The 19891-nt window shown below is 41.7% G+C and overlaps 1 protein-coding gene across 3 annotated transcripts in view; it reads left to right on the forward strand.

Annotated features, from left to right (window-relative positions):
* Positions 1 to 19891, forward strand: part of KCNQ5 (potassium voltage-gated channel subfamily Q member 5) — a 649180-nt gene that overhangs the window by 417396 nt on the left and 211893 nt on the right. For all 3 annotated transcript variants that reach the window (XM_024996914.2, XM_024996913.2, XM_024996915.2), the window contains exon 2: positions 14358 to 14448. In XM_024996914.2, coding sequence (XP_024852682.1) covers positions 14358 to 14448 — 91 coding nt within the window. The remainder of the gene's footprint in view (positions 1 to 14357; positions 14449 to 19891) is intronic.

A 19891-nucleotide genomic window follows, 5' to 3' on the forward strand; every position in this document is an offset into this window, starting at 1 on the left:
ATGAATTTTTCTTAAACTCAAAGAACTAAGACAAAGGCCTGCTCTCAAGGACTTCATAATCCTCTCAAGAGTACCCTGTATTTGTGCAATATGTTCATTTCATCACACATATAATCAAGTCCTACCTAAGCACGGCAGATATTAGGCTTCTCATCTTACAAATGAGAAAATCAAAGCACAAAGGAAATAAGAGATTTGGCCAACAGTTCTGTATTAGGGCTCTCCTTAGAAACAGAACCAAGAGGATGTATGTGTATGTGTATATATACATATATATATATATATATATATATATATATATATATATATATAGGCTTCCCTGATGGCTCAGTGGTAAAGAATCCACCTGCCAAGGCAGGAGATGTGAGTTCGATCCCTGGATCAGTAAGATCCCCTGGAAAAGGAAATGGCAACTCACTCCAGTGTTCTTGCCTGGGAAATCTCATGGAAGATATAACCTATGAAGTCACAGAGTCAGACACAATTGAGCACAGCACAGAAGCAGCAATATATATACAATGTAATATTTACGCTGAGGAATTGGCTAATGTGATTATATAGGCTGAGAAGTCCCATAGTCTACCATTTGCAAGCTGGAGACCCAGGAAAGATAGTGGTGTGGTTCATTCCTAAAGCTTGAGAACCAGGGTAGCTAATGGCGTTGATATAAACCCCAGACCAGGGGCAGGAAAAGATGAGATGAAATGCATATCCCAGCTCAAGCAACGAGGCACAAAAGAGGGTGAATTCCTCCTCAACAGACTGGATGGTGTGCACCCACAATGGGGCGGGTTGTCTACTTTACTGGCCCACCAGTTCAAATGCTGATATTACCTGGAGCCGAGCTCACAGACATAGCCAGACATAGTATTTTCAGCCTAGACACCCAGTGGCCAGTCAAGCTGACACATAAAGTTAGCCATCACAAGTTCCAAGCTCAGAAGTAGTGAAGCCAAGCTAAAATCCAGGCTTTCTAAAATGCATAATCCAACACTCGTTAGTTGAACAAACTTCCTTGGTTCACGAAAATCAAACTGAAAAGGAAGCATCTTGGCAAAGGAAGAAAGCAATATCCATTTATTCATTCACTGACACCCCAGATAAGTAGAAAAAAAGTATCCTGCTTTCCACAGCACATGGCCTTCAGTTATTATTTAGTGGCTATCGATTACTGTCTATCACAGTCATGCTTTATTGATAGGGCTATAAACTTTTTAGTTATGAAGAGGAAATCCATATCTAAACATTTTTATTTTAAAAAATAATTTCACTTTACTCAGTGGAAAGAAAACATCGGAACCTTTGTCCATTAAATCTGGTGCACTGCCAGCTTTTGTAAATAAAGTTTTATTAGAACACAACCACACCATTCTTTTAGTATTGTCTGTGGCTGTTTTTGTGCTACAACTGCAGAGCTAAATAGTTCCAAGAAAGACGTTATGGCTCACACCAAGTCTGAAATATTCATGACCTGGTCCTTTACAGGGAAAGTTTGCCAAACTCTGATGTAAATCTTTCTTCTTTCCCTTCCTCTACTGCAAAAGGAAGTAACTAGTGGGAAAAGACATAGCCTAGATTCTCTTAAGGCAAGAAGAGGAAATAATACGTTTTCTCCCTAGACTTTGCAGGTGATACTTCTGAGTCCCTGCCAGCCTCGTGCATTTTGAAGGGCCTAGGAATCATAAGCATTTCTGGCTCTTCATTAGCACAGCCTTCCTGCCACTGCTCTCAGAATAGCAGCAGAAACATCAGAGGATACGGAAACAAGTAAACTTTACATTGAGGAGGATAGTAGGGCTTCTTTAGTGCATCACTGTCACTTTTCTGATGGAAAAACTGAGATATATTTCCATTTTAAGATAAAGGATGGGTGCCCATGAAAACTGAAGATTTGGAGCAAAATGGTCAACTGTTAACCACTTTCAATTTTTTTTTTTATTTTCCATCACCACTTAATATGAATTAGTTTCAATTATGCACCTGAAACAATAACAACAGAATTAAAGTAAACATCTCTAGAATTGTCAGTGAAGGGTATAATATGAAATTAGATACAGTCACATTCTGTCTCACTTTTTATGTTTGTGGCTCTTTTTGGTTTTTTCCATTGGAGTATAATTGCCTTCAATATTATATTAATTTCAGGTGTACAGCAGAATGAGTCAATATTTTTATACACTCCAAAATGATCACCCTGTATGTTTAGTTACCATTTGTCACCATACAATTATTACAGTATTATCAACTATATTCCAAATGTTGTACGTCACATCCATGGTTTATTTATTTCATAACTGCACGTTTATACCTCTGAATCTCCCTTACCTGTCTCACTCTTTACCCCAATTCCTCCTCTCTGACAAGCCACTAGTTTGTTCTCTATATCTGGGTCCATTTCTGTATTTTTTATTAGTTTTAGATTCCAACTATAAATGAAATTTTACAATACTTATCTTTCTCCATCTCACTAATTTCACTTAGTGTAATACTTTATAGTTCCATCCATTTAGTCAAAGTGGCAAGGATGCATGCCTTTTGTGGCTGAATAATATTCCATTGTATATGTATTTGCTGTTGTTGTCATTGTTGTTCAGTCACTAAGTCATGTGCGACTCTTTGCAACTCCATGGACTGCAGTATGCCAGGCTTCCCTATCCTTCACTATCTCCCGGAGTTTACTCAAACTCATGTCCATTGAGTCGGTGATGCCATCCAACCATCTCATCCCCAGTTGCCCCCTTCTTCTCCTGCCTTCAATCTTTCCCAGCATCAGAGTCTTTTCCAATGAGTCGGCTCATCCCATCAGGTGGCCAGTTAGCTACCAGGCCCTGCGTTGTGCAGTGACTGCTGGTCCTCTAGTTGGCAGGGCCAGATCTCACCATGACTGACTGTGGGGACCCGGGAACCCAGGTTCGGTTCTGGCCTGCTAGGAGGCAGGTAAGCCCCCAGTGCTAATAGGATGGAAGAAAAACTCCAACTGGCACATGCCTGCATCAGTGTCCTTATGATAAAATGATCTCCCCAGAACGGCTGCTTGCAGCATCTGTGTCACCAGGGGGAGTCCCGGTTGCCTCCTGCCTCTCTAGGCATTGCTGTGAGATCAGCAGGCAGCTATGACTTAGGCTTCTTTCAGATTACTACCTCTGAACTTGGGCTCAGAGCTTGTGAGATATTCTACACTCCCTTTTACACTCCCTTTAAGAGTGGAGTCTCTGTTTCCTACAGTCCTCTGGCTGTCTTGTGCCTGAGCCCCGCTGGCCTTTAATGTTAGGTGTTCTGGGGGCCTGTCTTTCCAGTGCAAGGTCCCTGAGATTGGGAGCCCAACGCGGGATTGAACCTCTGCAACTGTGATCATCTTCCTGTTTGCTCCGTCTACCCAAGGGTGTGGGTCTTGACTAAACCGTGCCTCTGCCCCTCCTACCCGTCTTGTGGTTTTTTTGTTTATATATTTAGTTGTAGGAAATCTTTTCTGCTAGTCTTCAGGTGGTTTTTGTGGAGAGTTGCTGTGCAAACAGCTATAATTTTGGTGTGCCCATGGGGGAAGGTGAACTCAGGGTCTTCCTGCTCCAGCATTTTGACCACACTTCCCTCAGTTTGGTTTATCATATATGTGGAATCACCAACTTCAATGCTTTGTAAACAAACAAAAAATATTCTTGATGTTTACTTACATAGAAACAGAAAGAGAAAGCAGACATGTTTACTTACTTAGCAGCCCCAGAGGAGTGTCTATAGTTTTTACAACTGATTGCAAATGTATTTTTAGAGGTGGGAATGTTCTGTACAGTCTGTCCACTACTTTCCAACTTTGCTCCATAAACCCTTTTTGTTTTGCTCCATAAACTCTTCAGCAGCTCCACTCAGTATGATGCTGGCTTTCAACTTCCTTTCAGCCTGGGTCACCAAGAGCCACAAGAGCCATTGTAGGCCAGTCCCAAAAGAAAAAGGTATCTTCCTTACCCCTTGGGCAGGTACTGACATGTGCAATAGTTTCAAAGTTTATGGTTATTACTCTCTGGAAACATCTGTCTGCTGGGTTTAGTTTTTCCTGACATTGTACTACATCATAAAGTCTGCTGCCAAGGGTACTTAACTTGCCAAGGGTACTAAACTTAACTGCTAGTTTAGTCACTTTACTACTTTATTTCTGTAGGCCAAATAGACTAGAGAAAATCAGTAGCAATTCCCCACTCCATGGCCCCCATAGAATAACCTGGCTCCATTGGTTGAAAGTTTTTATTCTGCGAAGCTTAATACTCTCATTTCATGGGAAGTGATGGGTCTTCTTGGCTTATGTGTAACAAAGAGTTGCACTGAGATTTCCCATGTAATGTGATTGCTCTCAGGAAACCTCTCAAGGAAAGTCTGTTTTTAAAGTAAGTGGATCATATGGGTCTAATCAGTTGAAAGAAACCAAATTCATAATTGACTTTTTATTATCAAATATAGTACTTTAAAATAGCTTTTTGCTTGCAGGGAAAAATAACTTTAAAGCCTATTTTTATCCCCTTTTACTTTGTTCCCAGTAAAAATATTTAAGTTACTTCAGAATTTCTGTTATTCATTTTCAGATAATGTAATGGCTATTATCATATATTCATAGAAAATTGCAATAATTAAGTTATTATTTGCCTAATAAATTGACCATTTCTTTTATGGAAAAACCATTCAGGCCAGACAACTATTGTCAAACATCGTTTAACATATGTTTTCAACCTTTGCCATAGCTCACTTTCTTGCATAAACAGACCTTTTGAAACAAAGCATGGAAAATTTAATTCACATGGGTGCATATTATCAAAACTATTAGTCTGGATTATTTTCCATGATGTCAGCACCAAAATTGCCTCTTGAAAAGATGCCTTTGAAAGCAACATTCACATAGATTATACAACGTTGTCTCTTTCTTAACCTTTGCAAACAACTTTTACTTCATTCATGACTATAATTAGCATGTTATTCTTCCAAGGCCTCTTCAACTGCATGTGGCCTGTTCATCAGCGTGGCAACCTGGCCTGTAGTTCTTGGAGCTCATTTTAAGGGTGAATCTCTGTCTAGTCAATTCCACCAAGGTTCCTTCCCATGTAGAGACCGCAGCCCATCAGCTTCTCAGTGCTGCCAGCTGTTAATTTAGGGCAGCCTCAAGTCTTTTCATGCATTGGAGAGGGAAATGGCAACCCACTCCAGTGTTCTTGCCTGGAGAATCCTAGGGACGGGGGAGTCTGGTGGGCTGCCACCTATGGGGTCGCACAGAGTCGGACATGACTGAAGCGACTTAGCAGCAGCAGCAAGTCCTTTCCAGAAGCTGGAGTAATGAGCGACTGGACACCGAGGTCCAGCTGTCCACGACTGTTATGTGTCAGGAAGGCACTGTGACTAGTGAGCCTGGGGAAGGTGGTCACAGAGGTTCCAGCCCAACCGTCACGTTGTCATTCACGCGGGCTCACCTAGACACAGCGTGAGGTGACCTGAGCCCCTCAGGCCCCGCTGGGCATTGCTGCATGTGAGACATTTTCAGATGTCTTCCTTTACAATAAGCAGGAGTTTTAGACAATCAGTCACTTTAATTCTTTTCATGATTTCATCCTTGTTAGTAAAACTGGTGGAAATTGTGTAGCAATTGTGTGTCAGTGGGATGCTCAGTTGGCATTTTTAACTCAATTTGGTATTTATATACTTGGTTGTTAGGTTAAAACACACAAACTCTGAGTTTGATGCGTCCTCGTTTAGCCTTTAAAACAGTTCTAGAGGAGAGGCAGTTAGGTGTATGGACAGGGGGCTGGGCAGGGACCAGCTGCCACGTGACTGACTGACTCAGAAGCAGCAGCATACGGAAGGATGTAGTTCCATTATTACTCCCATTATTACATTACAGAAGATGTTGTGCAGAAAATAGAACGGAAACAGAGCTGCCCAGAGGGTCTCTCTTGGAAAATGGTGGAATTAATGTTCCGGTGGGGATCTTAAAACCCCAACAAAGGAGTTTGGATGTGACAACAAGAGAAAGGAACCGTACTTTTTAAGATGGGAAATTGGCGTGACAAAAGCAGGCCTGCGCCAGGCTGAATTCCAAGTGCACCGCTGCTTCGGCTTGATGGGTCAGGGCTATCACTTGTGAAATTCAAATGTTAACCTTCTTAATAAGACCTTCCTGGACACTCTGTCCAAACTTCATCTCCACCCTGTCCTCCCCTGCTTGTGTAGGGGTTTTCCTCCTCCTTAGCAGTTATCACTCTCTAACATTATATACGTTTTATTTGTTGACACTGTTTGCAACCCGGTTATCCTACAACAGAGATTTTTGTCGATTTTATTCACCGCTGTGCCTTCAGCACCAAGAACGCTGCCTGGCACATGGCAGATTCTGAGTAATATGTGTTGTATGAGTAAATGAATTTACTAGTACCTGCACCCCACTCCAGTACTCTTGCCTGGAAAATCCCATGGACAGAGGAGCCTGGTAGGCTGCAGTCCATGGGGTCGCTAAGAGTCGGACGCGACTGAGCAACTTCACTTTCACTTTTCACTTTCATGCATTGGAGAAGGAAATGGCAACCCACTCCAGTGTTCTTGCCTGGAGAATCCCAGGGACGGGGAGCCTGGTGGGCTGCGGTCTATGGGGTCGCACAGAGTCGGACACGACTGAAGCGACTTAGCAGCAGCAGCAGCAGCAGCACCAACCTGATTCTAGTTACTGGTTAGTGGTTAGTAGCAAATCAGAGAGAGAAGGTTCCTGCCTTCGTGGAGCTTACTTTCTCACAGAGGAGACTAAAATGAACAAGCAAATAAGAATTCCAGTTGATGTTATTTGCAGAGGAAAATGCAACAGGGAAACAATATCAAATATCAAATAGAATGTCCTCCTGTTTCATGCATTAATATATGACAGTAGGAAGACTGGTTTTGCTTTTTATTTTAAATTCATTATTTCTTAACTGTCTACACTGGTTTTCAGTCTCAGTAGTGTCTCCTGGGAAGAACGCAGAAACAAGGGCCTGACTGATGGTTTCTGAATTGCAGCCTCGGGCCCTTTAGGAAACGGTGTTCTGTTCCCTCTGAAGACAAGCACGGTGCATTTGGGGATTCTTGGAGTAGGGAGTTGGTAGTTCATGTTAGGAATAAATGGATCAAGATTAACATAATAAAATGTAAAAGCAGTAAATGTAAGCTTTTCAGAAATTTAAGTGAGAGAAATTTAGATTTAGTTTACATTGTTAAATTTGAACCAGTGGTGTCATTTACTTCTTTAAAAAGAGTACAACTTTAGGCTGCATTAATATTTCTATTTCAAGGAAAGAGAAGTTACAGACAAAATCATATCTTTATGAAGTATACCCCAGATACCCTGCATCATCCAGAAAGTACTCGAGGCTGCTAACAAAACACATATGGTATAAGTGGATAAAAATAAGCGAAGGTCTGTGGTCCCACTAAACTGAAGGCCCTGTTAAGCACAGACCATGCCAAAGTGCACAGTGCCAGTAAATATCCAGGGACTGAAGTAATACAGTAAAGGTAAGACAATGACAGGATAATTTAAAGAAGTCAGGAGTGACATTAATCCTTAAACATTTGCCAGAAGGATCTGTGCCATTATTACCAAGTCACAAATTCACCACCCAGCTTCCTAGCAGCCAAGGCAAGGAGACAAATACGTTAAAAGATTACTGCCTTCATAAAGTAAAACCTCAGCATTTTCCCCAGAAGCAATAGATGGTGCTTTAGCTCAATGGATCATGGGATTTCACTTGTCTTCAAAACACAAGCCTTACAGAGTTTTCTCACCTTTAAAGACACCAAACCACCCTTAAAAACACCAAACAACCTTTAAAGACACCAAAAATGTATTTAATTACCATTGCGTTGCAGTGGAAGTTAGGGCATGTGGTAGATAGATTTAATGTGCAAAATGCCCTTTTATGGAAAAATTATACAAGAAGGACATTTTGCAAAGTGCCAAGTTTAGAAATAAAGGCAAATTTAGGATGCCGAAAGAAAAAAAAAAACTGGGCTCCAGTTTCCTTAGGCAGATTTCTCAGATTTCTTTCCAGATTTCTCAGGCAGCACTTCCTCAGGCAAATGCGGTGGCAGCCGGCGGGTTATCTGTGGTCGCTGATGCCAGCGCGTGCACTCCGGTCCTCGTGATTCACTGCGCACCGTGAGGTCTTTCCTCAGATACACACTCTATTAAAGCGGTAATGAGAAATTCATGAGAAGTCAGAGGCAGGGTTGAATTTCCTTCAGAAGTTTCTTCTAAAGAACTGTTTTCTTTGACAACTTCCTATCTACTTCCTGTTGTCATTCTTTATTTTAATTCCGCAATTCGGGTCCCTTTCAGACATTTGCAATCACCTCTACCCCACAACTTTCCTAAATAGTTGACTCACATGGACAGTTACGCGTGGAAAGCATATCGTCCCCCAAAATCCTTGCCAAGAGCACCTTCTAAGTGGGAGTGTGTGGTTGCTGCACCCACAGAAGCCTGTGCTGTAAGTCTGCCTGCTGACTGAGCTCAGCTGCCTCAGAGAAAACTGTCTCCATCAGCCCCTCTTCCTCCTTCTCCACTGTGTTATTCACCGCGGCTCCTGCGGGGCTGAGGTGTGTGTTTGTGTGAACGATGTTGCATAACTTCCTTTATTTTCCCATCACTTTAATTCTTCCTAAATGAACCCCTGCTCAAAGCATGAACTGGCTTCCCAAGTCACAGACGTCATCTATTCCACAAGCACCCACATTATTTCCAAGTAGACCCTTCTCCCAAAGTAAGAGGAGCCTGGTGAGTTATAGTCCACAGGATGGTGAAGAGTCAGACATGACTTAAGGGACTGAGCATGCACGCACCAAAGTAAATCTGACAAACTGGGCTAATTAAAGCCCACAAAAGCTGATGGTAGTTTTCTGGGATAAACATAGAGGCCTTTCAACTGACAATATTTTGTATCATAAATACCCTTCTTTTCCTCTTATAATAATTTCTGCGTTCTAAAGGACAGAAAGTCCACATCAAAGTTAATTTCCTCAGAAACAAGACATAAATGGTTGCTTCAGGCAAAGTAAAAGCCAATAGGTGTTACAGAATGATTTTCTAGGAATACAGATTTTATGATACCGCAGGATTAATTATAAGAGAAAGAATATTCATATTCTTTCAAAATTATTTTAAAACCTACCTCTGGGGGAAAATAAACAATTAGGACTAAATACGTGAAAATAAATATCTAAAATGCTCTAGGATTAAAAAAAAGAAACATTACCTGAGTAAGTTGGTGACCCATGCCTAATAGGTAATTTTCCACTCCCCAGCGCCTGACTCATCTCCTACCACAGGCTTCTAATTTTTGTGTGCCATGAACCTTCAGCAGTCTGGTAAAGCCTGTGAGCTTTTCCTCAGAAAAATGTTTTAAAAGCATAAAATACAGGTGATTACAAAAGAAAAAAATTAAATTTGAAATGCTATTATTAAAATATTAAAGTGTCTGATAGAATTATACATATGCTTCTTTATTGATGAGGTTAAAAAAAAAAAAACAACTCCCAGCAGTGGGTCTAATAACTACCGTAATCTTGAAATAGTGATAAGGCAAAATCAACATTTGAGATGAAACACAAATGGTTCCTCTACAGCTGTAGAATGGGGTCTGAAAATATCTGTGGTTTCTGTGAGTGACAGACTCACGAGTCCTGCTGATACCATTGTGGTTTTTAATCCTGATGATACCTTCATGGTTTTTTGCCATGATTCGTGACAAAGATATAATTTTTCCCATCCACATTCACCCCTCCCTGAAATTCTACCTACAGAGCCCTTGGGGACTTGTATACCCTAGATAAAGACACCCCATGTCTAGTGACTCTTGCCTCTGCTCCCACTTCTATTCAGCCTGCAGAGGGGTGGAGTAGGGTGGTTGTCAGACTGCGCATGGGTGTGTGGGACCTTAGGAGCAGTGAGGTCCACAGAGCCACACTCTGACCCAGCAGTGCAGGCAGTCCCCTCGGGGGTGATGCTGTCAGCCCAGTGCTTCTCCAGCCAAGGGCCCTGTCTCTGGCAGGGCCACCCAGAGCTACTTCACAGCAGCGTGTGTCTCTTGCTCCCATAATGCCACTCTCCAAGATCAGGAAGTGTCCCCAGTTAGCCTGTATGCCGTTTAAACCTTCTGTGCTCATTCTGCACTTTCTGTTCATTTGCTTCCTCCCGGAGGAGGGCACTCCTGTATCTCAGCCAGAACTTGTGCCCAAGATTCAGACCCACAGTTCCATGTGGGTGTCCAAGATTGGGGTTGTCTTCTCCTCAGAATCTGGTTTTCCTCCTCACTCTCCTGACTTTTCCCCTCCTGACTTGTTAAGAGCGTCACCAGTAAGTGCGGATGGAGACCTCAGATTTCTCGGCCCCCACCCGCTTCCCAAACTCTACCTGCAAGGCCAAGAGTTACCAAGTGAGGGAGCTACTGCTTTAACAACATCCCTTCAGGCTGCCTCATTTCTGCCAGCAAGCTCTCAGCCTAACCCGAGTCACCATTACTCCTCACCCTATTTCTCAGCTACTCAGAGATGTCCTAACGCACATGGCTGCTGACTTGATCTTCCCAGAGGGCATGTCTGATGAGATGAGCTTCCTGTTCAGAAACAAAGGCTACTTCCTGTTCAGTGGCCTCCACTGTCTGCTGAACTACAGACAGACCCTGAAGTATTATCCGTCACGGCCCCAGACTCCCAATTCAAGCCACCTGTCCCATCCATGCTACAATTAAACTCAATAACTTCTTGTTCCATGAAACAGGGAGCAGGAGCAGATACTTTATCTCATCCATTTTCTGGCTCGTTGCCTCTCTCCTACTGTACTCTCCTTCTGGAATGTGTTTCTCCAGAAATTTCTCTTGTCAAAGCCCAACCTTTCCTCCAAAGACCAGCTCCAGCAACACCCACTTTTGGAGATTTTCTTAATGTGCTTCCACAACTCCCAACTGAACAGAACACGCCCCCCAACCCCGCCACTTCCTTTCAGGCTCTGTGATATTTCTCCTAGCATGTATCTGTCTCTACCTTCATGATGACTGTCTTGCGTGTTCCCTTTACTCACCACACTGCTTGTTAAGGATAGGGTCTACTTTGGTTTATTCTCATCTCTCAGTTATGCTTGGCATGGTGTTTTTCACGGAGGGTACTCAGTACATGTTTTCAATGGAGCCAACATGATTCCTATGTTAAAAAAAAAAAATGAAGTTGCAAGAATGACTTGCTTTACACTTTTCATGAACCACCAAAGAATAAGCTAGCTAGAAGGAGTTCACTAACTCTACCCTGTTGATTAATTAGTGAGTTTTGGTGATGCTTGCATCTGGCCTTCACCCACGCAGTTGAATGGCCTAGAGCATCCCTTTCCCCAGCCACACAACCGTAGTGCAGACCAACCCTCCTGGGCCTTCAGGGCTCGTTTCAGTCCTTACCTGCTCCAAGAAGTCTTCCCAAACCCCAGGTCTGACTCTGTAGGTATACCACCTGTGCAGTCTCATGGAGCCCAGAACTGAAGGGTGCCACACTTGGTGTCACGCACCACTGTCATTGCCTTGAAATTCTTCCTAATCTTTAACAAAGGGTCCCCATGTGTTCACTTTGCACCAACTCCACAAACTAAGTAACCAGTCTCATGCGATTCCTCCTGTCCCGTATGCTCCTGTCATCCCCTGCATCTTCCCTATCTTTGCAGTCATCACTCAGAATTTTCACTTACTTTTTACATCTGTTTGCTACCCTGTATGCCTCAACAGATCATAAACTCTGCAAAGGCAAGAAAAGAAAGTCTTGTTTATTGTTATATCCCTGTGACTCAGCCTAGTATCATATGCATAATCAGTATTTGCTGATTGGGCAAGTGGATGAATGGTTGAAGGAAAGAAGGAATTTGGGGGTTAATAAATGTATTTGTTCATCCATACCCTCTTGGGCAGCCAGAGCAGTGGAGGTCTTTGCTTTTCTGTCTTCAGCTGGGCTCCCATAGAAATAACAGATTTCTAGTACAGAAACTACTCTTGGTAAAAAGGAGGGTAAGATCAGCTCAAGAGAGAAAATGGGCAAAGTAGTGACATGAAGGAAAAAGATTAAGCAACACCCAGCTGTTAATGAAGAAGGCACTTGCAAAAGGGCTAGTGATGTAGGTCCGTTTTGAAAATACACATGGGGGTCATGAAGCCACTATCAAGATGCTCTTGGAGGAGACGGTGTCTTAGTGACTGAGTCATCGCCTGCTTGCTTCTCTGCATGTTTTCTGCTCACCCTGGACTCAGGAGGCATCTATAGATAGCAGTCACTCACCAGAGGGAAACATCTGTCACTGTCTGTATTTGATGCCATATCATCCTCCGAACTACTTTAGTGATCCCTGGGTTTCAAGGTGTAGGTGTGCTGGAATTTGATTTCTAGTTTACGATTCCCAGTCTTTTAGAGCCAATTATAGTAAAATTGGAAGGATCCTGAATCATGAAGTACATGCGTCAAAAGTATGAGTGGTTATTAACTCAGATACAAAGTTTTCTCCCTAGTAGCGTCCTTCCCTGAAGCCCTTCTTGAAGGCTTCTGCTATTCAGAATGGTAACTACTTCCCTCTCAGAGGGAAGAGAGAGAGAAGTGCCCCCACTTCCAACTCCAAGAGTCTTGCCAGACCATCACTGCTATCCTCCCTGCTCCTCAGCAACACTGCACGGTGACTCCAGGACAGACAGTGCTCGACCCCTCTTCCTACTAAATAGCCTGGGATGAGTCACAAAATGTTCCTAATTCTCAGTTTTCATGTCTACAAAACAGGGACAATGAGATTTCTACTCCATAAATTTGAGAGGATAATGTGGAAAGTGCATGTGAAAGGGACTTAGCACAGTGTCTCCCTTATAGGAAACCCTCTGAATGTGAGTAATTATCAGCAGACCCACTTCACTTCTGCACCGAAATGGATGTATAGAAATAAGGAATGCTTGGTATCAATCAGGAGTCAGCAAATTTTCCTCTAAAGGCTAGAGAGTAAACATTCCAGCCTCGTGCTTGGAACACAAATCTCAGTTCTGGAGTTTTGCATGAATGCAGCCATAGGCAATACACAAGTGAACGAGTGTGGCTGTAGGGGCCAGATTTGTCCCCTGTCCCTAAGTCACCAATCCCTGGCTTTGAACTCTTGGGAGCCCCAGTCAAGTGTAATAGAAAGACATGCAGACTTGTCAGAGGAAGACAAGAGGGGCCAAAGGCTAGATCCATGCGATGCTAAAGAACACAGAGCTGATGTTTTAAAGGAGATTGTTGAATAAGAGATGAAATTATGTGAGTCAGTCCTCTAGAATACAAAGAAATATTTCAGATTGCTATTATGTAGCAGTATTTTATGTTATCATTGCCTCATAAGTAGAAGGCAATACTTGGAAGCAGTTTTAATTTTGTTTCTCCACCACAATAAATTACAAGGAGAATCAGCGTGTTTGCAGTCGCTTATAATATTGTTAAAAGTTACAGGTCAGACAGTGTTTTCTGAAAACCACAATTTGGCAATATAGCTATATGACTTAGAGCAAGTAGCTCAGCTATTGGGATTTTTTTTTTTTTTTAATTTCAGGATAAGTAAATTTTCAACGTTAAAACCAAGCCTGCCCGTTTTATTAGACGTTTACTTTGGGAACTTGGTTTCCCACCCTGGGGCCCCAGAGGTTCAGTATTTCTAGGAATGAAAATGCCTGCAAATTGACTGCTAGACATGCTCCCTGTCACTACAGCACAAATGAAGCTGGGCAGGGGAACATTTCTGTAAGGGTTTGACCGGAAAGGAATGGAAAGCATGTGGGTAGCAGAAGTCACTTTCTGTTCTTATTATTAAAATAAAGAAATGACAAATGAGAATCCGGGAGCAATATTGGACTCTAAAAAGGAGCCCACGGCTTAGTAACCACTCAGAACGCTTGACGGTTCACCAAAGCTGCCAAACAGGGGGGTGAGTCTGCTCCTTTGACAGCAGAGCGGCTACAGTTTGTGCTCCAAACAGGAAAGCAAAACACACTTCTGGGCCTTTCAGGATGCCTGCTCAGGAGAGCTCTTTGTAGGAAATTTACAGATTCCTAGCCGAGGGAGGACATTTAAGCATAGTACACAACACACACACACACACACACACTTCATCAATAAAGTTACAAAGGAGCCCCACATGCGTTGGACATCACATTGTACTTTGATATTTTAAATGGCTAGCTGCTTTTAGAGCTTTTACAATTTAACCAATGTCAATTCAAATGGATCGTGTGCTTTATCCACTGGAAATGAGAAATTAAGTCTGTCATGCTAAGGCCAGGTTCTCATCAGATTTCTCTTATTTTGTTGTTTTGCAGTTTTCTCCTCGTCTTTGGTTGCTTGATTTTGTCAGTGTTTTCCACCATCCCTGAGCACACCAAATTGGCCTCAAGTTGCCTCTTGATTCTGGTAAGTGAAACATAAAAACAAATGTGTACATAAAGTTTACATAATGTGTGGATGGTCTATAATATTTATGCAATGCATTTTGTCCCACAAAAAGTTATCTCTAGAAACAACAAGAGTTTCTGTGTAGTATAAAAGTCCCAAATGTCACTGAAACCTTTGCCTGCTCTTTTAATCTTTAGTTAGTCCTCTAGAATACATGGACATATTCCAGATTGCTGTTATGTAGCAGTGTCTTATGTGATTGTTGCCTCCTAAGTAGAAGGCAATACTTGGAAGCAGTTTTAATTATGTTTCTCCACCACAATAAATTACAAGGAGAATCAGCATCCATGCAGTCTCTCATAATATTGCTAAAAGTTACAGGTTAGAGAGTGTTTTCCGATAACCACAATTTGGTAGTATAGCTCCTTAGAATTGGCCAAGAACTATGAGAATATAGCACCTCATAAGAAAACAGAAGGCTTCATGCTCTTTTCAACCAACAGACTGTATTATGAATTTTGCTGCTAATGCAGTTACCTGGTGAGAAATTCTGTAGTTTGCTCTGTTTCCATTATGCTGTCAATCCTCAACCAGAAAGAATTGCTCAATTCATTTTAAAATGGAAAAATACCACAAGATATTTTAGTCTGAATTATTCTGGGCCTTTTCAGCTCTTATCCGTTCTATTACAACTGAGCTATGGTACTGTATACTTAAATCACAGCTGATTGAAAGTTTGGTTCATTTACATCCATTTTGACCTACTCACCATGTCCCAGAGTATCAGACTTGACAGTGTCAGAACTGTCTGAATGAGCTATAAATTGGAACAACTTACTTTTCCATAACATTTGGTGGACTAGAGAGGGAAAGAGAGAAAGAGGAGGGTGGAGTAAGATGAGTGTGTGCCCTAATAAACAGAAATTGGTTATGCACAGCAATGAACATTTTACAAAGGAGAGTACTTTTGCCTTGAAGCCAGAAAGTGAAAGGTGTCAACTCATATAACCTGGAGAGCTGCTCTTTTCCTTGCCCTGTCAGAGACTGGTTTGTGCATGGAGTTACCAAGACTTGATCCAGACTCCATCCTACATGAAGGAGAAATCACTTTTGAACTTAGAATGAATCTTTTCCAATTTGTTTCCATACAAATTGTACTCAGCAATATATAACTAACATCAAGGTTACTATTTCAAAGCCCAGGCAGACAACAAATAGACTAAAGAGCCCACTGGGGATTTGTCCATTTCCAGGGGTTCCACTGGGGTAGAAAGTGGGCTTTTAGCTTCATACACCAAATGGTCTGAGCAATTCAGTCCTTGCTAAAGAGTTTCTAAATAGTTCAAAGAAACCTATTTTATTAAAAAGGCAAAAGCTGGTTAATATCATGATTTTTAAAATTTCCTGAGCAGTAGACAACTAACCAGAGTTCAGTAACTAAAGTATATGTGAGTATATAAAAATATAGATGTTTTATACCTCCCATTGTTTTTTTGCCAGTTTTATTGAGATATATTGACATATATTGTGTAAGCTGAAGTATATAGTGTGATGATTGTATATACATATATATTGCAAAATGACTACCACATAAACTTAGTTAACACTTCATGATTTCACATGGTTACCATTGTGTGTGTGTGTGTGTGTGTGTGAGATGAGAATGCTTAAGATCTACTCCTTTATCAACATTCAAATATACAGTACAGCATATTACCTACAGCCACCACGCTGCACGTTAGACCCTCAGAACTCATTTGTCTTGTAATAGGGAGCTCATAACCTTTGAGCATCTTCACCCATCTCCCCCACCCTGCCTGCACAGTCACCAGGCTACTCTGTTTCTATGAGTTCAGGGGTTTTTGACTTTTAGATCCCACATGTGAGTGAGATCATACCATATTCTCTGTCTCACTTATTTCACTTAGCATAAGAACAATCCATGCTGTCACAATGGCAAGATTTCCTTTTATGGCTGAATATTATTCCATTTCACATGTGTATGTGTCATGGATAGATAGTTTCCATGTCTTGGCTGCAATGAATATGGGGGTGCAGAGGTCTCTTTGAGATCTTAATTGCATTTCCTTCAGATAAATACCCAGGAGTAGGATTGCTGCATCATATGGTAATTCTGGTTTTGGTTTTATAAGGAAACATCACACTGTTTTCCACAGTGGCTATACCAATTCTGCATTCCCACCAACTGTGTAGGAGAGTTCCCTTTCCTCCACATTCTCCTCAACACTGATCCCTCGATTTTTAATGCAGCCATTCTCACAGGTGTGAGGTGAAATCTTATTGTGATTTTGATTTGCATTTCCCTGAGGATTAGTGATGTCGAGGGCCTTTTTGTGTACCCATTGGCCGTTGATAAGTCTTCTTTTATCCCTCAGTCTTTTTTTTTTTTTTCCTCTAATTCCCTTGTTTTTAATCAAGTCTATTAAGATACAATTTACACAGAACAATCATCATGCATTTTAAGTGTCTACTTTCGTGAGTTTTGACAAACACCTGTTGTTTGTCACGTGTATTCATTTCTTAGGGCTGTATAACAAAGTGTGTCATATACATGAAATTATATATATCATTGTGTTGAGTGAAAGAAAGAGGTATTATATAGTCTTGCGTTTGGCTTCTTATACTCAACATGATAGTTTTGATATTCATTTGTATGTTTTTTAATTGAAGTATAGTTGATTTGCAATGTTCTGTTGGTTCTGGTGTATAGCAAAATGATTCCAATATACATTTTTTTCCTATATTCTCTTCTATTGTGGTTTATTAGAGTGTGTTGAATATAGTTCCCTGTGCTATACAACAAGTAGGACCTTATTGTTTATTTTGTCTATGGTAGTTGGTATCTGCTGATCCCAAACTCCTAATCTATCCCGCTCCCCACTCCCCATCTCCTTGGATAACCATAAGTTTGTTTTCTATGTCTATGAGTCTGTTTCTGTTTTGTAAATAAGTTCATTTATATCATATTTTAGATTACACATATAAGCAATATCATATGATATTTCTCTGACTTACTTCACTTAGTACGATAATCTCTGAGTGCATCTATTTTGCTGCAAATGACATTACTTCATTCTTTTTTATGGTTATACTATTTCATTGTATACATGAACTACATCTTCTTTATCCATTCATGTGTTAATGGACACAGGTTGCTTCTGTATTCTGGCTATTGTAAATAGTGCTGTCCTGAACATTAAGGTGCATGTATCTTTTTGAATTACGTTTTCCTCCAGATAGGAGTGAGATTGCTGAATCATATGGTAGTTCTATTTTTAGTTTTTTAAGAAACTTCCCTGCTGTTTTCCGTAATGGCTGCACCAATTTACATTCCCACCAAGAGTGTAGGAGTATCCCTCAGTCTCAAATGCCTGCAGCTCTGACAAAGTTGAAACCAGTCCTTTTCTGTGTGTGTCCCCAGATCCTTGCTGCCCCTTACCACTGCTCCACTCGCCGGTTGACAACGAAGGGAAAGCTTTAACAGCCACGAGCACAGTCATCAGGCACATTTACCAGGGAACTATAGCAGTCAAAATCTGTTTCCTTCCTCACCAAACACAAGTGGTTATTATGCACATGAGCCAGGCCTAAAGTGGGCATCAGAGTCACTTCTGGTTGGAGGGACAAGTCTGTGTAAAGAGCTGCTGTAATGTACAGTTTGTGGTGAGAAAACTCTTGCAAAGATACTTTTTTTTTTTACTATTAGGAAAGCATGATACGTTCCCAAATGCATCCCTTTTCAAATATTCCTGGTTCATTGGCCCCCATCAGGCCCCAGTGCACGTGGAAGTGGAGTGACCATCATATTTGGTGCCTTCTTTGCACTGAGCTCAGCACTGGGGTTTAATCCTCACAACAGCTTTATGAAGCAGGTGATGTTACTACCCATTTTTAACAGACGAGGAAACGAAGGCATAGAGAAGTGATTCGCTAAAATTACTCAGCTAAAAAGTGTTAGAAGTGGAATTTGGAGTCCTGACTCCAGAGTCTACATCATGCTCTTCATTCTGGGCTCCGTGGTCCCCATTTGGCTTGTAATCAAGGCCAGTAAGTTATAGGTTTACACGCAGCAGAGGAGTGCAGTTCTGGGTGACAACAGAACCTATGAGCTCAAGAGAACAGAGCAAAGCACCAAGGACAACAAAAAGCTGGTGTTGTTTTCCTGTGCTCTGTAAATTTTTCAGAACTGAAATGGAACTAGCATTTAACTACCTTTCACATATCAGGCTCACTGATTTCTTATTAAAGCAAACGACATTTTTGAAAACTTGCGATATGAGCATCATTCCTCCCATTTTACCACACTAAGTATAAGGCAGAGCTCAGGCTGCGCCCCAGACCCGGCTGCCACCTCGCACTCTCTTCCCCCTCAGTTGAGACCAACAGGTCAGCCCAGTGAGTCTGGCGTCGCTCAGGGCAGCTTTACCATCCAAGCCTTCCCTGTGGTTCCACATATGCCAAGAGTGAGTCCTGAAACCCTTTTATTTAGGTTAAGTTCATTTCTTTTTTCTTAAAGAGTCTGTTTACAAAGCTGTCACAAATGGGAGTATCCCTTCACACCACTAGCAGTGCTTTGTATCAAGAATTACAAATCCGGATTTGTGAACAATCAACAGCTCCCATCTGGCGTGCCAACAGTCCCGGCTCCTTTGTGCAGATGACCTGAGCACCTGTTGGTGAATGGAGCTCTCCTATTTTCAGTTAAACTAGTGTGGAAAGTTTTGTTCCAGTTTGTATGTTTCTGCATCTATATCTCACCTTCTTAATAGCAATGCTGCTTGGAGCCCAATTCCTCTCTATTGGATAACCTCTTGTCTTCCACATTAAAGTATTCATTTTGGCCTTTAAATGTAAACTGTTCAACATGTTGATGATTTGTATATATTTCCTGTGACATTCTCCCCTGATGACCTCTCCTCTTAATGAAAATGATGTATATCGTTTGCAAAATGTTCTTTGAAGGTGGTCATTTCTAAGATGGCTGACACATATGCAGTAAAAAGAACGTCATTATTAGTTTCAGCAAGAAGAGAATGTCTCAGTGTATTTGCTCCTCTGCCCTCCTGCTGGAGAAGGAAATGGCACCCCACTCCAGTACTCTTGCCTGGAAAATCCCATGGACGGAGGAACCTGGTAGGCTACAGTCCATGGGGTTTCAAAGAGTCGGACACCACTGAGCGAGTTCACTTTCACTTTCCTCCTGCTGTGTGAGTAGGACTTCCAACCACAATGGATTGTGCTGAGCATCTGGACAAGACTCATACACACAGTCAGAGATCCAGGCTTTCCCAAACATCTGGCTGTTTGGCACCTTCTGGATAGAGCATATGCATATTTGCTGGTTGTGCTCTGTGTCACAAAGCAAACATGGGTTTGCTGTTTCTGTGCACAATGAATCAGTTCCTGAAATGTGTACAAATCCAATTTAGGCAGATCTAAT

This window comes from Bos taurus, chromosome 9, assembly GCF_002263795.3.
Source record: "Bos taurus isolate L1 Dominette 01449 registration number 42190680 breed Hereford chromosome 9, ARS-UCD2.0, whole genome shotgun sequence".
Classification (NCBI taxonomy): Eukaryota; Metazoa; Chordata; class Mammalia; order Artiodactyla; family Bovidae; genus Bos; species Bos taurus.